The sequence below is a fragment of the Tachysurus fulvidraco genome, chromosome 7 (genome assembly GCF_022655615.1).
Source record: "Tachysurus fulvidraco isolate hzauxx_2018 chromosome 7, HZAU_PFXX_2.0, whole genome shotgun sequence".
Classification (NCBI taxonomy): Eukaryota; Metazoa; Chordata; class Actinopteri; order Siluriformes; family Bagridae; genus Tachysurus; species Tachysurus fulvidraco.
In genome coordinates, this window is record NC_062524.1 from 1,721,902 (window position 1) to 1,742,270 (window position 20,369).

Genomic DNA, 20,369 nt, shown 5'->3' on the forward strand with positions numbered 1-20,369 from the left:
TAAGGCTAACACAGCTATGAAACAACTCCGTGCTGCTGTTAACAATCTGCAGACAGTGGATCCTGGTGGAGTCTTAATTGTTGTTGGGGATTTTAAGCACTGCAACTAAAGATCTGTTCTACAAAAGGTTTTAACAAAACTTCTCCTGCTTTAGGTCTGTAGACCGGGAGGCCTACAGCATTGCCAGGGCCTATCAGAGGAGAGGAATCTGCAAAGCCAAACATGAACATGGTCAGTGTGAACTGCAGGCCTTTGTGGAGTCTCTAAAATTTTACCATCCTGAACAATACACAGCTGGAGAGACTTTTAGTTCAGTCTTTCAGACTTTTAGTTCAGTCAGGACCACTTGAGTCAAAATGAAGACGATCCTTTGACATCTATTTATTTATTAATTTATTTAATGTTAATTAAGCAAGCAATCGATTAATTTATTAATTAATCAATTAAGTAATCAGTTGCTTGATTAATTAATTAATTAAAATATCATATGTATATATATATATATAAATAGAACTAGCAATTACAACCCTCCAATATTTATACTATGATCAACTGAAATATATGTAGAAGTAATTTATTTTTTACATTGGTGTTAATTGTGAATTTGTCACACATGAATCCCCCTGTAATGTGTCTGTCTGTGTTTTCCCCTTGTTTCTGTCTGCCGTCTCTCCCTGGTGTTAATTGTTGACCCTGCCCACCTATCTGTTACCATGGACACTAATTACATTCATTCTCTTCCCCAGGTGTTTTGTCTTAGTCCTTGTCTGTCTCTGGTTTGTGATTGGTTCTCGTTCACCATATATACTCTGTCTGTTCACTTCAATGTTGTTGGTCGTTTTTTGGTGTTGGTGTGTGCATGTCCGTGTTCCCGTTTCCTGTTTGTTCCGCGTTGCCTGCCTGTTTGTTCGTGTTTTGTTTAGTAAAAACTTTAAACTGCATTTGGATCCTCACTCGCCTATGTCTCACCGTGTCACCTCGTGACAGAACGACCAACCACCAATGGATCCAGCAGAACTCCTGTTTTGCCTACGTCAGGAGGACGCCCCAGTTGAGGAGTACACGGAGGTATTCTTGGACCTGTGCAGCGAGGTCAACTTCGATGAGAAGGCGCTCAAAGACATTTTTAAGCACGGACTAAGGGAGATCCTGCGGTATTTGATGCCGTCTACCAGAGAAATAAAGACATTCTCGGAGTTCGTCAACTTGGCGTTGCTCCTGGACGGGTCCACGCTGAGCGTGAACACTGTAGAGACGGAAGCCGGCCGTAAGTATTTTTTGGGGGGGGGCAGCAAGCATCGGGATCCGTGGGCCACAGAGTGGAATCAGCCACGGACGCCCGAATGCTCCACAGTGCCTCCGCCCAGACCAGTCCCGTGCACATCCGTGATGGAGCCAGTTCCCATGGCTACCGTACCGGCGAGCTCGGCTGAGGTCCGTGCTAACCGGCTGGTCTCCAAACTGGCGGATACCCCGATGAGGTCGGCTCGGGCGGCCGGCATCCCTAAGCCGCCAGCTGGACCAGCCGGGTTGCCGGAACCAGCCGGGTCGCCGGAACCGACCGGGTCGACGGAACCGACCGGGTCGATGGAACCTGCCGAACCTGCCAAGCCGACCAGGTCGACGGAACCGACCGGGTCGACGGAACCTGCTGAGCCGACCGGGTCGACGGAACCGACCGGGTCGACGGAACCTGCCGAACCGACCGGGTCGACGGAACCGACCGGGTCGATGGAACCTGCCGTACCGACCGGGTCGACGGAACCGACCGGGTCGATGGAACCTGCCGAACCTGCCGAGCCGACCGGGTCGACGGAACCGACCAGGTCGAAGGAACCTGCAGAACCGTCCGGGTCGACGGAACCGACCGGGCCGAAGGAACCTGCCGAACCGACCGGGTCGACGGAACCGACCGGGTCGATGGAACCTGCCGTACCTACCGGGTCGACGGAACCGACCGGGTCGATGGAACCTGCCGGACCGACCGGGTCGCCGGAACCGACCGGGTCGCCGGAACCGACCGGGTCGATGGAACCTGCCGAACCGACCGGGTCGACGGAACCGACCGGGTCGACAGAACCTGCCGGGTCGATGGAACCTGCCGGACCGACCGGACCGACCGGGTCGATGGAACCGACCGGGTCGAAGGAACCTGCAGTACCGTCCGGGTCGACGGAACCGACCGGGTCGAAGGAACCTGCAGAACCGTCCGGGTCGACGGAACCGACCGGGCCGAAGGAACCTGCCGAACCGACCGGGTCGACGGAACCGGCCGAGCTGACGGAACCAGCCGAATCGGCCGGGTCGACCGAAATGACTGAGTCAGAGGACGCGGTCGACGTCATGACACCCAAACTACCTGAACTCTCTGCCTGGCCTGAACCTATGCATGTTTCTGTTTTCCTGTGTTTTGCTTCGCTGGACTTGCCAGCCCTTCTTCCTCCTGTCCCTGTTCATAGGCCCAAAGCACCACCCTGGCTGCCAACTCCATTCTGGTCTCTGGCTCAGCCTCCAGCACCGCCCTGGTCTCCGGTCCTGCTCTGGTCTCTGGCTCCGCCTCCAGCACCGCCCTGGTCTCCGGTCCTGCTCTGGTCTCTGGCTCCGCCTCCAGCACCGCCCTGGTCTCCGGTCCTGCTCTGGTCTCTGGCTCCGCCTCCAGCACCGCCCTGGTCTCCGGTCCTGCTCTGGTCTCTGGCTCCGCCTCCAGCACCGCCCTGGTCTCCGGTCCTGCTCTGGTCTCTGGCTCTGCCTCCGGCGCCGCCCTGGCCTCCTGTTCTCCCGGCGCCGCCCTGGCCTCCTGCTCTGCCGGCGCCGCCCTGGCCTCCTGCTCTGCCGGCGCCGCCCTGGCCTCCTGCTCTGCCGGCGCCGCCCTGGCCTCCTGCTCTGCCGGCGCCGCCCTGGCCTCCTGCTCTGCCGGCGCCGCCCTGGCCTCCGGCTCTGCCGGCGCCGCCCTGGCCTCCTGTTCTCCCGGCCCTGGCCTCCTGTTCTCCCGGCGCCGCCCTGGCCTCCTGCTCTGCCGGCGCCGCCCTGGCCTCCTGCTCTGCCGGCGCCGCCCTGGCCTCCTGCTCAGCGGGCGCCACCACTACACGAACCCGACCCGCCCTCCCACCCTGGTTGCACCTTCGCTCCACCCGCCTGAACTGGGTTTTATGGACTTGGGAGCGTCTGGAAGCCGCTCGTAAGGGGGGGGCTCTGTAATGTGTCTGTCTGTTTTCCCCTTGTTTCTGTCTGCCGTCTCTCCCTGGTGTTAATTGTTGACCCTGCCCACCTATCTGTTACCATGGACACTAATTACATTCATTCTCTTCCCCAGGTGTTTTGTCTTAGTCCTTGTCTGTCTCTGGTTTGTGATTGGTTCTCGTTCACCATATATACTCTGTCTGTTCACTTCAATGTTGTTGGTCGTTTTTTGGTGTTGGTGTGTGCATGTCCATGTTCCCGTTTCCTGTTTGTTCCGCGTTGCCTGCCTGTTTGTTCGTGTTTTGTTTAGTAAAAACTTTAAACTGCATTTGGATCCTCACTCGCCTATGTCTCACCGTGTCACCTCGTGACACCCCCTCCACTTCACAAGTTGGTTTCACCCAATTATTAGCGTACAGAACAGCACTTTACTCTGTGTACCTGTGAGTACAGATTACAGGTAGCACTGAAGATGAAGAAAAGTGCTTTTCAGGGGTTTGTTCTGCATCAGTGGTTAGATACGGAGAGTAAAAACAATAAAACAATCAGAAGTAGGTAAAATAATATGGTTTAATCTGGTTAATAACACTCCAGATACAGTCATGTAAAAAATTAGGACACCACATGAGAGCCTGTTTTTTTTTTAACATAGATAAACATATGGGCATTTTATCTTCATTTTAACACGTAATATAACAAAACAAATAAATCCAAAGAAATGTCTTTACTTTTTTCAGCAAAAAGTAATTAAAAAAATGTATGGACAGCTAACGATTATTTGTATTTAAAATGTATTAAATCAGTGGTCCCCAACCTTTTTTTCGCCACGGACCGGTCAATGTTTGATCTTTTCACTACAGCCTGCTGGGGTGGCGGATATACAATTAAATTAAAATAAATAATTTTACTTTAATTGTATTTAAACATGCCTTTTTAACTCACTACAACGCTAAATCAATGAGAACCCTGAGCTTGTTTCTTTACAACGAGACGGTTCCATCTGGGGTAATAGGAGACAATGACACCCGAAGTGTGTCGCTTATGTCCAGTTTATTCTGTCCAGTTTTGTTTCGGTTGCCGTCACTGCAGAAATCCCCGCTTCACACAGACAGCATGTCGGACATGACGATAGGGATGTAAGTGCTGTGGTGACAATCTCAGGGTATTCCGCCATGACTTTAATCCAGAACACCGGCAGAGTTTCTAACTTTCTAACGACGTCTGTTTCGTGCTCATTTTTGCTAATTTGTGGGTTAAATTTGAGCAAACACAATATACACGTACACCAAGCACTGTTAAACATGACAAAGTACCGGTGAACAGAGAGAAGAGCGATACACACCTTCTCTCTCCACCAAAGCTACAACACCATTGCCGTTTGCAGCCGCTCAGCTCCAGACATCACCTAAACCCGGCCCGATATCATGATATTTTGCGCATGCGCGGTATCGGTGCGGCTTTAGGTGACGTCTCTCAGCTCCCGGTTAACCTCTCGTCCATGGAAAGTCACACAAACCCGAGAGAAATACACCATAGTAAATAAAATGGAAATAATTTAATGTTCCTTGGGCGGCCCGGTACCATCTGGTCCATGGACCGGTACCGGTTCGTGGCCCGGGGGTTGGGGACCACTGTATTAAATGACCAACAGATGACTCGCATCAGGTGCGAATTATTAGAACACTGTTACAGAGCATTTTGTCTTAGTTAAACCTCAGTCATTTAGTGTGGTTTGCTCTTAATTGTGAAGTGAGAGGTTTCACCATGGTGAGATCCAAAGTGCTCTCTGAGGCCTTCAGAAAGAAGATTGTTGATGTTTATGAGTGTGATAAGGTTTATAAAAACATCTCAAAAGCATTCATTCAATTTATAAGCAGCCATCCAACACTGTCTGAAAATCATTTACACATGGAGAACATTTAAAACATCTGCCAACATCTGCCTGGATCTAAATCCTACTGAGATACTGTGTGGTGATATAAAATGGTCTATGCATGTAAGAAACCCCTCAAATACAGTACACACAGCTGAAAGACTTCTGCATTGAGGAGTGGGGAAAACTTTCTTGCAGTTGATGGTTTTAAGAAACATCTCAGTGAGGTTCAGCCAAAGGGGGAAAGATAAACTACTATATAAGGGCAGAGGGTGTTCTAACTTTTTCCTCAGATCAAATACTCATTTTTCTTGATTTCTTTTGTGTAATAAGTGAAGGTGATTTTGTTTTGTTGCTTACATCATCAATTACATCACTTTCATCTACACATATAAATTAAAACATGATCAGAATTTGACATGTTGACGTTTCTTAATAAAGAACTGAATATTTAATAAGATGTCCTAATTTCAAATGACTGTATTGTAGCTAGCTAATTAATTGCAATTTAGCCATAAATATCAGTATAGCAAGTTAGAGGAAAAACATCCTTGTGTTGTATAACCTATTTATTTTAACTAGTTTTCATTATTATCATTATTTACAAGGTTCTTTACAAGGGACATTACAGAATGCAGTTATGCCAGTCACTCTTACTGAAAGCAAGCTTAATCTATGTAAATAGGGTTAAATCTACAACTGGGTTTTATTTAACTTATTGTATTCTATATTTAAGTTTTTTTTGTGTAGACTTATGGGGCACGGCGGCTTAGTGGTTAACACGTTTGCCTCACACCACTAGGGTTGGGGGTTAAATTCCAGCCTCCACCTTGTGTGTGTGGAGTTTGCATATTCTCCCCGTGCCTCGGGGGTTTCCTCCGGGTACTCCGGTTTCCTCCCCCGGTCCAAAGACATGCATGGTAGGTTGATTTACATCTCTGGAAAATTGTCCGTAGTTTGTGTGTGTGCCCTGCGATGTGTTGGCACTCTGTCCAGGGTGTATCCTGCCTCGATGCCCGATGACGTGTAGACTTATATTGTTGAGATCATACACAGTATCTAGCTTGACTGATCTGCTGTAACACCTTTATGAGATCAATAAATTATATATTTATATCAATCCATAGCCACACCTAAATTGCAGGGGCACGCTGTTAAATACTTAGCAGTAATATCAATGAAAGTGGAAAGTGAGATATAGATGATGAAGGATATGACAGTAAATAGTGCTTAAGTACAGTAGTAGTTGATTAAAGGAGGGTGATAAGGAAGGGGTATAACAAGAGGGAAGTGTGGGGGGGGGTCATTTTTTTCCCAGTGGTAGGTTTCCCAGGAATCATAGGTTTTAGATATAATTAAACAAACTTTTAGTTTATGCTACAACACACTTCAGGTTTACATCTGAATATGGGTTTCCAGCTGCTGGCACTGCATTAGTATTCACCGATACACAAACCATGACTTTTATTATTCTACATGTGCATTAATGTAAACTCTCATCTTATCTGTCATGCTGTCACAGTTGTTCAGACACGGATCAGGTTTGTCTGGATAAAGCATGAAACAATGAACATGAAAAAGGTGAAACAAACACACTTCACTGCCAAATAGGACATCTGGGACAAATGTCATTTTATAAACACTATCTGAAAAAGTCATTTTAATAATATTTATATTCATGTTTAATATAATCTTTTATAAACCTTTCACATAATTAAAGCAGCATGAAACATGATTAACTTCTCTTTATTTGTCTTTTAGCTTACAGATTTTCTTCTTTATTCATTTATTCTTGTATTGCACTTGCATATGAAACAGAACATCACATTTCTTTTCAAATACTTATTTCAACAAAACACTGAAAATATCTGCTGAAAACAAAAGAAACAGCATGTTTTTTGTGATATTGAGCTGTTCTCTGAGACACAGGTGGCTGTTAGTTGTTGGTTGTTCTCCTTCATCTGATTGATGAGTCTTGGCAGGTCATTGCGATAGAGGAGCTCATTCCCTGTGATCTGCTCTATGGCCTTCATCACATCCTCCATCACCTTCATCATAGGCTCCTGGAGGATGGATCTGCGAGTCTGATGTTCAGCCACACTGACCCTCCCACTCAGGACACCCAGAAGATTGACAGCTCCTCTCACTTTCCCCTGGAACTCAGCTACAGACTGACTCTGCTTCTTCACCTTCTCGATTCCTTCACGTATCTGATTTAGCTGGTCATCTTTCTGACTGATGTCACGTTCGGTCTGGGAAATCTTAGACACGTAGTGAGATACTTTAAGTTCATAGTTTCTCACTTCGTTCTCAGACTTTGTCACCTCCTCTTGAGCCACTTTGACAGCTTTGTTTGCTTGATCCAGTTCAACTGCACCACCAAGAATCATGGCAGAACCTGAAGAAACAAACTACAGAGTCAGACCAGACACTCACATGAAGGTTATGATGATGAAACAGTTCAGATGTCATTATTTTTATCTGTATGCTGTAATTCTCACCTACAATCCATCCAATGATTGGTATAACTAACAGTCCTGCCCCCACACCTGTGATAATTTCAGCATCTTGTTTCTTTTTCTGCCGAACCTGAAGTGTGTGTATTGCTGAATTCAGAATTCTCCTGGTCTGATCCAGAGCTCCCTGAGATACTCTGAGTAAATTTTCATTTGATTCCTTCTCTTTTCTAAAGTTGTCTAAGGTTAGATTTGTGTCATTCATCTCCTGCTTGAGTTTCCCCTCCTCTTGTATCAGTCGCTCTAAGTTTTCATCCAGACTCTTTAACCCTGAACTGGCTTCCTTTTCTGACTGGTTCAGGAGCTGATGAGCCTGTACTATCTGCTGTCTGATGTAGTCGTAGTTGGAGCATTTCCCAGTTACAGGATCTACATCTGCCTCAATAAGAGCCTTATAGACTTCATTCAGGGAGGAGACCCCACCTTTCAGTGGAATGAGAACAGCTTCAGCTGTGTTCTTCAGAACAACTCTGTAGAGACAAACAAAACATTTCAACACAGAAAATCAAAAGTCTTAAATAATTGAAATGAATTCATTTTTGTTTTGGTTGAATATTTTTTATGTAATTCTGTTTAAAAATGAATTAATTGTTATGAAATATTTCTGTGAATTATGGAATTCAACTCACTCCAATGATGAAAGCTGATTCATCTGAAACAGGAAGTAAACATGTAAAATCTTTTTTTATGTCAGTCATTTCATTTTTAGAATTTAAGTTTGAATGAAACCAAGTTATTATTTATTTAAACACCAAAATAAATACATTAAATAATAATAATAATAATAATAATAATAATAATAATAATAATAATAATAAAGAATAAATAAAGAATACAGCACCTATAAAAGCAGCCTGAAACATGATTACCTTGTCACAGGGTCTCCTGAAGATAAATCTGAAAGCAGAGTGTGAACGTTTAATTCTGTTGCTGTTCTTTCTCTTCTCGATCACCACAGTCACTTATTATGTGATATTTAAGATGAACTTAATTTATGAGTGTATCAGAGGTGGGTAGGTGATAAGGGGAGGGCAGATTACACATTATATGTAGACAGGGGCTTTAAGTCTTGACGCAGTGCACCATTCGAGTCACAGAGCAGACCGAGAACCTCCACACCTTCATTGAAGACTTTCAGCATATCCAGGTAGGAAGAATCTGTTCTGAATTTCACTTAAACGTCCTTCTTAATGCACATATTTACTCCTTTAATCCTTTGTTGTTAACTTTGTTATTCTAATAACATTATTCACCTTCCCTGTTACTAACTAGGCATAATCTCAAAACATCAACAAAAAAGATTATTTCTAAAAAATTAAATTATTGTTAGAAATTTTTGTATTAACTTATGTTTAAAAATGTTTACTGTTATAAATAATTTCTCTGTGAATACTTGTATATATTTACTAAAATCAATACTACAGAGGAAAGAAGATTTGCATCAAGCAAAAAACCTTCTATATGTAACCGCTCGTGAAGTCATGATGTAGCAGTCTTGTGATAATACGGATCCAAGATTCTACTGTGTTTCTGACAACATCATATTTTGCCGCAGTGTAGTATCCCTTCGTATCTTAACGCTCTTTTACATCTACTACTCATTTATAGCTTATACACCTTTTAGCAAAGCAAAGTTTTCACTACAGCTTCAGAAAAGCTCAATCAATGTCTAGTTAACTAATATTTACTAAAAAAAAAATGCCTCAGCAAGAATTCATCTCAGGTATCTAAAAAAGTATTTGGGACCCAGAAATGACTTTTGTATCACATGTGACATCAGACAACAATCAGTTAGATTGATATGAAGTTCTAAATAAAAGAAGAATAAAACAAGCTCACAACATAAATACTATTTTCTGAGCTTTCACTACAGCTTTTTAACTCATTTAATAGCCAGTCATGTGGCATTTATAAGGTGAGCTCCTTTCAGATAAAGTGTTTCAGAGATGGTTGGGTGAAAACATGAAGATAGTAAATGTTCAGATACTAAATATTCACAGATACACAGAAACACAGATAATAAATATTCTTGTACTTTCTGTTTTGGGGCAGTGCAGCATTTGTGTCGCAGAGTTGGCAGAGTTCCTCCACACCATCACTGAAGGCTTTTAAGATATTAAGGTAGGAAGATTGATGCTGTTCCTAACACATGCTGTGTGTGTGTGGGTGTGTGTGGGTGTGTGTGAATTATGCTTTGAATAACACATTCATGTACAATCCTTGGGAGAAAATTGTCCAAAATGGCAAAATATTAAGCTTTAATGGTCTTAACAACAAATCATTGGTCAGAAAATTAGCAAGAAAAGAAAGAAATGTACACCTAAGACTTCTCGTTTATTTTTTCTTCAATGAACTGATTAGGGGGAAGCTATAAACAGATCTGATGAGAAATACAACAGTGAAACATCTGTCCCACAGTTAAGCTTGGAGGAAGAGGTGTGATGGTGCTGGGAACCATTTCAGTTGTTGGTCCTAATGAAAAGTGCACTAATAATATAGTTTATAAAAATCTGCACATAGGTTTACATACAAGGCATAAACATTTAAAGAAACCAAGGGGTAAATGTATACCATACTAAATCACTATCTATTTATTTAATCTGTTCTAATTTTCTGACTACTGATTTGACTTTAAGACCTTTAAAGTATTAAATTAATGATTCAGCACTGACATAACACCTAATATTTAACATACTGATAATCTTAAAGTGTCTATAATATTAAACACAATCACATCTAACTTGTCTAGTGTTCAAGCAAGTTGAAGTGTTGAAACTTTTTGTTAGTTCACTTCAGTTTTATCAGATGTAAACACTCCACCTTTACTCATGTGTCCACCAAATAACTAAACCCACCAAACATAAGAGCTCTCAGATGTTGCGTCTGTGCATCATGGTTTAGATTTTTTATTATGGTTTGCACTGTAAGTGTACAAATTGTTCTCTGCAGGCACCCAAGAAGGCAGCCATGGTGATGTCATTATTAATTTATTTACTTTTTGTTTTTAGTAGGAAAAAAGAAGCCATGGATTCACAAATTGCAAAGAAAACTCAAAGCCTCACCACAGCCGAGGAGATGAGGAACCAAACCAAACTTGTGATGCAGCCGTACGCCAACTGGGAGGAGTATCTGACTCCTGCTCCTCTCTCCATAGCCATCCTGGGAGAGCTGGTCTTCATCTCCTCCAAAACAGATTTCTCCATCAACAAGAACCCACCTAAAGATGGCTACAAGTTCATCAGATACCCAGAGTCATTTCGTGCCTGCCTCATGCAGGTGTGTAACTCAGGCTGGTGGGCTTTCAACGAGGCCCATAAGAACATGGATCAGATTAGACTTTACACCATGGCAGTTCCTGATTACATGAAGATGGCTGTGAAGATCCTGTTCCAAGGCAGTGATAAGGTTGTTGAAGCTCACCTCCCTGACCAGCTGGAGAACATCCGTGTTGTTGCAGATGAATGTCTTGAGCTGGCCAATTCAACAGAAAAACGGTTCACTGATGTCATCAACATTATCCAAGAACTGCTGGAAGCATGTGTAAATGCTCAGCACTTTTATGGAGAGAAGCTGGAGGAAATCAAGAGGAAACTGGAGGAAGCCGAGCTGAGAAAAACAGACACAGAAGAAGCTGCTAAACGCTCAGAGAAGGTACTGAAGGTCATGGAAAAGCAGCTAAATGAAGCACGTGAAAGTTACAGCAAAGCAATGGCTTCACTGCCCGATGGATGGGAAATGATAGGAATGGATTTGGCTGAAGGATTAACTGAGGGCATCACAACTTTTATTAATGGAATAGCGACCATGGGACCTGAAAAGTTAATACTTTTACTGTCTAAAAATCCAGAAATTATTGATGGAATGGCGTCCATTGTATCTAAAAGTCAGACACAGAATGTTTCTAAAAAAAGTCTGTCTAAAATTCCAGAACCTAAAGCTGATTGCATTGATGAAATTAATATTTACAGTAAATCTGCAGAAATCCTGAAATGCACAGAGAAAATTCAAGAGTTTGTGATTGAAAACACAATTAACTGGAAAGATTTGTATGATCAAATACACCAAACTACAAAGACAAAATTTCAGGCAGATCAGTTCAAACGAATCGGGGAAAATTTAAAAGAATTTCCAAACTGCACAGCAAAAGAGGAAGCTCAAAACATCTGTACCAAAGGCATTGAGATCTGTGAGGAACTAGCAAAGTATACACCAGAAGGGGAATGGGAAGAAGCCAAAACAAATGAGTTGATTAAACTGATCAGAAACCTGAATGAATCAGCTCGCAGTTTTGACAGCAAAAGTAAATCTGTCACAAATTCTCCTGCTCTGACTCCAACACCACCAATGATGTATAAAGAAGAAAGTAACACTGGGAAGGTGAAAGCTTCACAAAGGGCATCAGATAATGTCAGGTTCCGCATAGAGCAGAGCCGCACTCAACTGGACAAGACCAGAGAGATGTATGAGAAGAGTGTAGAGAACATGGAGAAGAACCAAAAGGAGCTGACTGAAATCCTGATCACCATGAGGAGGTGTGAGTTCAAAGAGATAGACTTTAACACCACTATACAAATGTTGGTTAAGGGTATGGATGCCATGGGGAGAGTGAAGGAGCAGTGGGAGAAGATGGTGCGCTTCTTTCAGATGGTGTCCAACATTGTGAAAATCAGTCTGAACAGAACCCTTAAAGATTTTGTATCTACATCTGAGAAGACACAGACGCTTTCCTACAACGCAAAGCTCTTCTCCAAAGATATGCTCTACAATCAAGCCTTTCAAGCCACTAACATCGCCAACCTTGTCAACATGATCTCTACAACCTACACTGAGGTGTCCACCAAGCACCTCATGGATCGTGTCAGCTCTCTGGGAAAACTGATGGTCATGGACAAGGAAAAGCCAGAGTTTCAGTTTGAGGTTGATCAGTTACGGAACGCCTGTGATGGGGCTCAGAAAGCCATCTTAGTCCTTGTCCTCAAGAACAAGAGGGAGTTTGAAGCGAAGAGTTTTGCAAGACAGAATAAGATTGATAAAGAGTTGCTCGCCATTCTCCCTGCTGCTGCTCCAGAAGAGATAAAGCGCATTCAAGCAGCTGTTAAAAGTGGATTCACAGAAGAAGATGAATCAGACTACGCCTGAGTGAATAAACAAAAGTTCTTCTTTACAATTATACCCAATAAAGCTCCTAAAGTATCAAACAAGTGCCTTACACTGTAATTAGCACAGTGTTCATATTCAAGCTTCTTGTCACATGTGATCATAAATATCATGTGAGCATCATATCATTCATTTTTTGTCACTTTTAATTAACTTGTTTTTTTCTAATTACATTTATTACAAATATAATACACATGTAATATTCTTGTGTATGTTAATATATGAGTATGTATTAATGCTCTGTCTTAACAGCAAAGTGACAAATTTATTCTGCACTTCAAACTATTCTCTAATACCACAATATAACGTATAACTTTTTCCCATTAGCTTTGCATTTATCAAAAAAATAAAGATTTCTTACTTATGTGTATTATTTAGTACTCAGTAGCTTTCTTAAGTGATACATTTCTAAAATGATAAAAGTCATTTATTTCACCTACTTCTTCAGGTTTACAATTATAAAGACTAAACTCTTATAAATGGATGTTTTTATTATTTTTTCAGTGTTAGTGTTGATGTTAAATTGGTCCTCTATCACTGTACCAACCCAAATGTACCAGAAAATCCACTAGAAGATTCTGACATAAAATAATTGCCTTACAATTTGGATTTGTTTGTTTGCACTTTACCAGAATAAACGCTTTCTGCAATTTCATTCATTTTGTCTACTTTTCTGATTTCCCCTTGGGGATTAATAAAGTTCTCCACTAATAATACTTTGTTGTAACACTTGTTAAGCTATAGTAAGAGGGACTATACACTCTCAGATGAACCTCCAGTCTCCTGCAAATGGGTCCATCAGAATAATGCAGGCATTCATGAAAATTTGGAACTTTTCCTACTTTTATTAGTTAGCGTTCATGAAGTTTTGAACACCATACGTTACGACTTATTACACAACTTCCTGCACATACCTTACCTGCACGTACAACGACTCATACGTCTGCACGCCAAATCCTTGATTTCATTTGATTATAGGCCAGCTACTGGGAGCAAATCAAACACTGGAGCTAAAAACAGGATAGACCTTGTCTCAAAAGTGTAAAGTGTGAACCATTTAAAAAAAAGATCATGGTATTAAGCGGTGCACAAAAGGCTTTTCTTGCATTCCTATATTTTTCAACTTATTACTACTATCCAATAAATATATATGACAAAATATACGACATGAAATGTTACACTGAATCGTATAATTGCCCTATGATGAGTGAAGTTATAAATATATAGGCTTCACAACAAAACCATATATCCACCTTATTGGGCAAAATCAAATAAAAGTGTTCCCATATTTCAGAACGTGATTTTTTTGTTACAGGCTCCATTGACAACTCACAACAATAAGCTCTCCTAAACTCGCTATACAGTAATAGATTCCATGTAATACTCCAATAGAACACACGAGGGCGCTGCCGCGTGTCTCGCATTATTTTAAACCTTTGAATCAGATCATATATATACACACTAGATGTCGCCTTGTAATGGCAGTACATTGGAACGAATGCGTCAATAGAGCCGCCATCTTGGTACAGGGGACCCCCTCTTCTTAATGCATCAGCGTCAATGTAGGCAAAGAAATAATCACCGTCATGAATGCAATTTTCTAGTTTTGTTTTTTTTTTGGTTCATTCCAAAGGTCAGACATGTATTTATCATTAGGTCCAGAGAAAATGTAAGGTTTTGATATTAAGATAATCTACTTTTTCAATCACTACTTACCTTATAAGCCTACTGCATGCAACACTGCTACAATGGTGTGACTATACATGTTCATTTAAACATTTAAAATGTATTGGTTTATTAAATATCATACACAAAGCAATTTGCAGGTGGAAGCAAATCAAAATTTGAGAGGAACATAATGTGAAAGTTAGATAGTTCAATTCAATTCAAGTTTATTTGTATAGCGCTTTTTACAATGGGCTTTGTCTCAAAGCAGCTTTACAGAGCATAAACATAGAACAGAAGGTAAACATAAGGAGAAATATAGAAAATTGATATAGTAAAAAATTTAAGATATATATAGTTCACAGTATGTATGTATTGTGACAGGTCTCCTGCTTCCCTGCTACGTCCGGCCAGTAGGTGGAGCTGTGTTGCTAAATCGGGTGCACCTGTTTCTTGTAATGTCTCCTTATTTAAGTTTGGTGTTGATTGTGTTTTGAAGATCTTTTTCCGCCTGGGATCTGTTTGGGTTGTTTTCTGTTTTGGTTCTGTATTATTTCATAAGTATTGTTTTCCATTGGAGTTCACCACTACACGGTCATGTGTAAACATTCTGCCAAAGCTCAGATTAATTATTCACAATTCTTTGTCAAATAAAAGATTAACTGGTATTCTGGTTTTCACTGCGTCCTCCCTTTTTTGTCATGACTTGAGCCGGTTGTGACTAAAGTGGGGGCCCGTCCGTTTTTGTAATTTGAGTATGTTTGTATCCGACTTTAATTTGGTTAATTCCTTGTAAATTCTGTTGATATTGGTTATTCGTTGATCCTTTTGTTTTGGAGGGCTTCAGTGAATTAGGTATATTTGTGCGTATAGCATTTGTGCGGAATTGCATTTGGTAAGTAAGCTGTTTTGATACATTTAATGGGTAAGAATTTTGGACTGCTTTTCCCTGGTTAGGAAAAGAGGGTATCCTTAACCAGATGCTCTGTTTGTTATTTTAGTTTCTTTTTTTTTTGTATGGTGGAAGCAGTTGGAGCAGTAGCTCGGGAACACATCCGTGTTTTGTAATGGCAACTAGTCAATTGGTTGTTGTTGTGAACACTGGTTTATAGTGTGTAAATACCCGCTGCAAGTAACTATATGAAGACTAGGGTTCAGTTTAGTTGGGGGAACTGCACTTCATTTTTGTTACCTGTGTATTAAAATAGGCTTACCTTGTTATGGCTTCTGTCGAGGAGTTTATTAAAACTCCGTCAGATATTTTGGATGTCTTTTTTCTAAAGATCAACTTTTGGAGGTCGCAGATCTTTATGAAATTACGTTGTCCGTCCAAGATAAGCTTTTAAAAGATACAATTAAGACGGTCATAAAACCCGAACTGAATGCACGTGATGTGTTAAAGTCGCAGCCAGAACCTGCTGTTAATGTTGCATCTAAGATGTCTCATTTGGTTATTGAACAGCAAAAAGAACTGCTGTTGCTTGAAGCTGAGACTGCAGAAAAAAAATTTGAAGCACAAAGACGTCTCGAATTATCTAAAGTTCAAGTGCAGCGACAACAATTAGAACTTGAACGTTATCGCTTGGATTTGATGAGATGGAAGAATTCCTAGCACAAATGGGTCAGGAAGTAAGCATGGTTTGCGTGACTTTGATGATGTGAGTAATTTGAGACTAATTCCGAAATTTGATGAACAGGATGTGGAACTTTTTTTGTATTATTTGAACGTGTTGCTGAGGCAAGAAATTGGCCAGATGACCAACGTACTTTGATGTTACAATGTATTTTTACGGGCAGGGCTCAAGAAGCGTACTCCTCTCTTAGTACGGAGGATGCGGCAAAGTATCAGACTGTAAAGACCGCAGTTTTAAAATCCAATGAATTGGTTCCGGAGGTATACAGGCAGAAATTTAGGTTTTGGAGAAAAGGTGAGAAACAGACACATGTTGAGTTTCTACGTGACATTTCGATGTACTTTAATCGCTGGAGTATGGCTTCTGAGATTGAAACACTAGACGACTTAAAGGATTTGATTGTACTTGAACAATTCAAAAATTGTATTTCTGACCGTGTAGTGACCTACATACTGTAAGTGAACAAAAATCTCTTACTGCGTACGAAGCAGCTATTTCAGCCAATGAATTTTCGTTAATTCATAAAACTTCGGCAAATAGAATGTATGGAGGTCCTAGTCGGAACGAACCGTGGCATAAATACACTCTGCCTAGTAAATTTCGGCGTGAGTGTCCGATGTTAAAAATGAGAGAAACATCCAAAATCAACTCAAAATTTCTGCCTGTGAAACCGAGCAAAAAATTTTTAAATTGGTGTTCATTCGTGTTTGCCTGTTGAGGGAATACAGGTTATACTAGGGAATTATTTTGGCTGGAAACCGTGTTTGGAAAGATTGTTCATCGAACTTGGTGGTGACTCCGTCCCCAGTAATTCATGAATCGAGGAATGAATGGCATTCTTCGTTCATTACCACGGTTTTGCCATCCTGTGCAGTAACACGGGCTATGTCAAAGAACCAAACTGTTGATAAATGTGACGGTCCAAAGGAGACGGGTACTTTGGAAATTTCTTCAATTTTGTCAGTAGCGCGTAATGATTTGCTGATGGAACAAAAAAGTGGATTTGACCTTAAATGAGCTGTTCGATCGGGTTGTTCCATGTGACTCGATTGCCAACCTTCCATCTGGTTATTACGGTCTGTTGGTTCGAAAATAGGTACCACAGGGTGTTTTTGCAATCGGAGACCCCATTGTACAAGTTGTTCCTCAGAAATTTTGGAACCTTGTGTTACAAACTGCATGATGCATCTGGTCATTTGGGTGTAAAAAAAAAAAACAAGTTGCTCTTGAAAGGGTTTTTTGGCCGAAATTAAAGCGGGATGTTTCTAGTTACATTAAGTCGTGTCGTACTTGCCAACTTACAGGAAAACCCAACCAGGCGATAAAATCGGCACCCCTTTATCCAATCCCTGTGATAAGTCAGCCTTTTGAATATTTAATAGTGGACTGTGTTGGCCCTTTGCCAAAGTCAAAATCAGGCAGCGAGTACTTATTTACAGTTATGTGTCAGGTAACATGTTATCCGTCTGCTTACCCGCTTCGTTCTATTACTGCGAAAAATGTCTTGAAAGCACTTACTCAGTTTTTCTGTCTTTGGAATACCACAAGTTATTCAATCGGACCAAGGTAGTAATTTTACTTATGTGTTTGGTCAAATATTAAAACAACTTCACATTACACGTAATCTTTCCAGTGCTTACCATGCACAGAGTCGGGGAACTCTGGAAAGATTTCACCAAACATTGAAATCTTTACTACAATCGTATTGTACTCAGATGGGGAAAGACTGGGAAGCAGGTTTACCCTGGATGCTGATGGCTGCTCGTGAGGCTTCACAGGAGAGTACAGGTTTTAGTCCAAATGAGCTTGTTTTTGGCCATGATATACGAGGTCCTTTGGATGTTTTGGCTGATGACTGAAAAAATCTGATCCGCCGAAGAATGTTCTGACTTATGTTAGCGATTTTCGTAGGAAAATTTTTGGGGTTGGTCAAATGGCGAAAGCGCATTTAAGTAAGGCCCAGGACCGAATGAAGCGTTTCTTTGATCGTCGGGCAGAAATCCATTCGTTTCAACAAGGTGATCAAGAACTGGCATTGTTGCCTATTGTAGGATCGCCTTTTCAGGCTAAATTTGCTGGACCTTACACCGTTGCTCGTCAAATATCAGATCTTAATTATTTGATCGAGACTCTAGATCGAAATAAGAAAACCAGAGTATGTCACACAAACTTGTTAAAACCCTATTATGCATGTAAGGAGGCTGCTCTTATTGATTGTGACACGAACAAAATGATTGGGTCCGACTTTAAACCTATCCTTGTGAAAGGAACGGTTGTAATTGCTGATGTAACTCCTGCTGAAGATGAGTTTTATCCAGGTGATTCGGTCCTACAAGGCCGTTTGAAAAACTCAGAGGCTCTTCATACACTGTGATCAGCTCAATTATTTGGTGGAGGAGCAGTGTATTGATTTGATTAATTTAATTATGGAGTACGATTCGCTGTTTTCAGATATTTCATCATGTACTCGGGGATTCTGGTCCTATTCGGCAGCGTTATTATCGTGTTTCAGCAAATAAGAAAAAACATCTGGATGCTAAAATTGACTACATGCTTAATAATGGTATCGCTGAACCTTCATTTTCTAGCTGGGCATCCCCATCACTGTTGGTGAGTAAGTCTGATGGCTCTTTTCGGTTCTGCACAGATTATCGAAAGGTAAATGCTGTTACCAAACTCTTTTCCTTTACCTCGAATTGAGGATTGCATTGATCAGGTGGGAAGTGCCAAGTTTGACCTTTTTAAAAGGTTATTGGCAAGTACCCCTATCTGCAAGGGCTAGGGAAATCTCTGCGGAACGCACCCGCCACCTTTCAGCGATTAATGAATCGCGTCATCTCCGATTTAAAAGGCTGTGCGGTATATTTAGATGATGTGGTACAGTAGTTTATAGCCACACATGGAACGAGCATTTACAGCATATTTGGGCTTTGTTGGATCGCTTTGTTGCAGCCAATTTGACTGTAAATCTATCAAAGTGTGAGTTTGCAAAAGCCACCGTTACTTACCTTGGTAAGATTGTGGGTCAAGGTCAGGTGCGTCCGGTTCGTGGGAAAGTAGACATCATTGATAATTATCCTACTCCAACTACCAAAAAGGAATTAATGCGTTTTTTTGGAATGGTGGCATTTTACCGTTGTTTCTGTCGGAATTTGTCTGTGGTGGCTGCACCTTTAACAAATTTGTTGCGTTGAACCGTGAAGTTCCATTGGAATCATATTTGCCAGGAGGCTTTTAAGAAGATTAAAATATTGTTAACAGAAGCTCACGTTTTGACGGCTCTGAAATTTGACCAGTCTTTTCAATTACAAGTAGATGCAAGTAACATAGGCACAGGTGCAGTTTTGATACAGAAATCCGAGGAAGGTATTGACCATCCAGTGGCTTTCTTTCCCGGAAATTTAATCTATATCAGTTAAATTATTCCGTAATTGAGAGAAGCATTGGCGTAAATATGGGCATTGCAAAACTTTGTGTATGTTGGGGCGACAGAGGGACCTTTGGTTGTTTATACTGACCATAACCCAGTGACATTTTTGCACTCCCTACAAAGCCCAAATCAGAGTCCCTGTCATGGGAGCTAAACCATTAAGAGCCTTGTACGTAAGTAGCAGCAGTTTGTAATCAGTTCTAAACTTAACAGGTAGCCAGTGTAGAGATGATAACATTGGGGTTAAAGGTCATACTTTCTTGTCCTAGTGAGAACTCTGGCAGCTGAATTTTGGACTAACTGTAACCTATTTATTAAAGATGCAGGACAACCACCTAGTAATGCATTACAATAGTCCAGTCTAGAGGTCATGAATGCGTGAACTAGCTTCTCAGCATCAGATACAGACAGGATGTTTCTCAGCTTGGCAATATTTCTAAGGTGGAAGAAGGCTGTTTTGGTAGTATGGGTGATATGATTTTTAAAAGACAAGTTGCTGTCTAATATAACAACCAGGTCTTTCACTGTCGAGCTACTAGTAACAGTACATCCCTCTAAATGGGAGTTCAGTTGTGAGAGTTTCTGTGTACTGGTTTTTGGACCTATAAGTAGTATTTCTGTCTTAACGGAGTTTAACAACAGAAAGTTGCAGCTCATCCAGTCTTTTATCTCTCTAAGGCATTGAGTTAATTTGGACACTGTGGCTATTTCATCTGGTTTTGATGAGATATATAACTGTGTGTCATCAGCATAACAATGGAAACTAATCCCATGTCCTCTAATAATGTTCCTTAATGGTTGCATGTATATCGAGAAAAGCAAAGGTCCTAGAACTGATCCTTGAGGGACCCCATGATTAATAGATTTACTAAACCTGCGCAAATTTGCATAAAAACCCTGGACCTCACACCTAC

At 41.3% G+C, this 20,369-nt stretch overlaps 2 protein-coding genes across 2 annotated transcripts; one reads left to right on the top strand and one right to left on the bottom strand.

Annotated features, from left to right (window-relative positions):
* Positions 1 to 6,382: 6,382 nt before the first annotated feature.
* On the bottom strand, positions 6,383 to 19,703 carry LOC113650517. The gene is made up of 5 exons (XM_047815633.1): positions 15,606 to 19,703; positions 8,439 to 8,466; positions 8,199 to 8,221; positions 7,555 to 8,039; positions 6,383 to 7,451 (listed from the first exon to the last, which is right to left on the bottom strand). Exons 3-5 carry the CDS (start codon positions 8,219 to 8,221, stop codon positions 6,901 to 6,903), a joined length of 1,059 nt encoding a protein of 352 aa, XP_047671589.1. The 5' UTR covers positions 8,439 to 8,466; positions 15,606 to 19,703; the 3' UTR covers positions 6,383 to 6,900.
* Positions 10,578 to 13,385, top strand: LOC113650516. Its single transcript, XM_027158911.2, has one exon. It carries the CDS (start codon positions 10,594 to 10,596, stop codon positions 12,706 to 12,708), a length of 2,115 nt encoding a protein of 704 aa, XP_027014712.2. The 5' UTR covers positions 10,578 to 10,593; the 3' UTR covers positions 12,709 to 13,385.
* Positions 19,704 to 20,369: the final 666 nt, after the last annotated feature.

What these genes read in the sequence shown, in the direction of transcription:
- LOC113650516 (XM_027158911.2), top strand. Translation starts at nt 10,594, where the DNA reads ATGGATTCACAAATTGCAAAGAAAACTCAAAGCCTCACCACAGCCGAG.
- LOC113650517 (XM_047815633.1), bottom strand. Translation starts at nt 8,221, where the DNA reads ATGAATCAGCTTTCATCATTGGA. An exon ending in AATCAGCTTTCATCATTGGA is followed by an intron (nt 8,040 to 8,198) that starts GTGAGTTGAATT and finishes TTGTCTCTACAG; the next exon opens with AGTTGTTCTGAAGAACACAG. An exon ending in AATCATTGGATGGATTGTAG is followed by an intron (nt 7,452 to 7,554) that starts GTGAGAATTACA and finishes TTGTTTCTTCAG; the next exon opens with GTTCTGCCATGATTCTTGGT.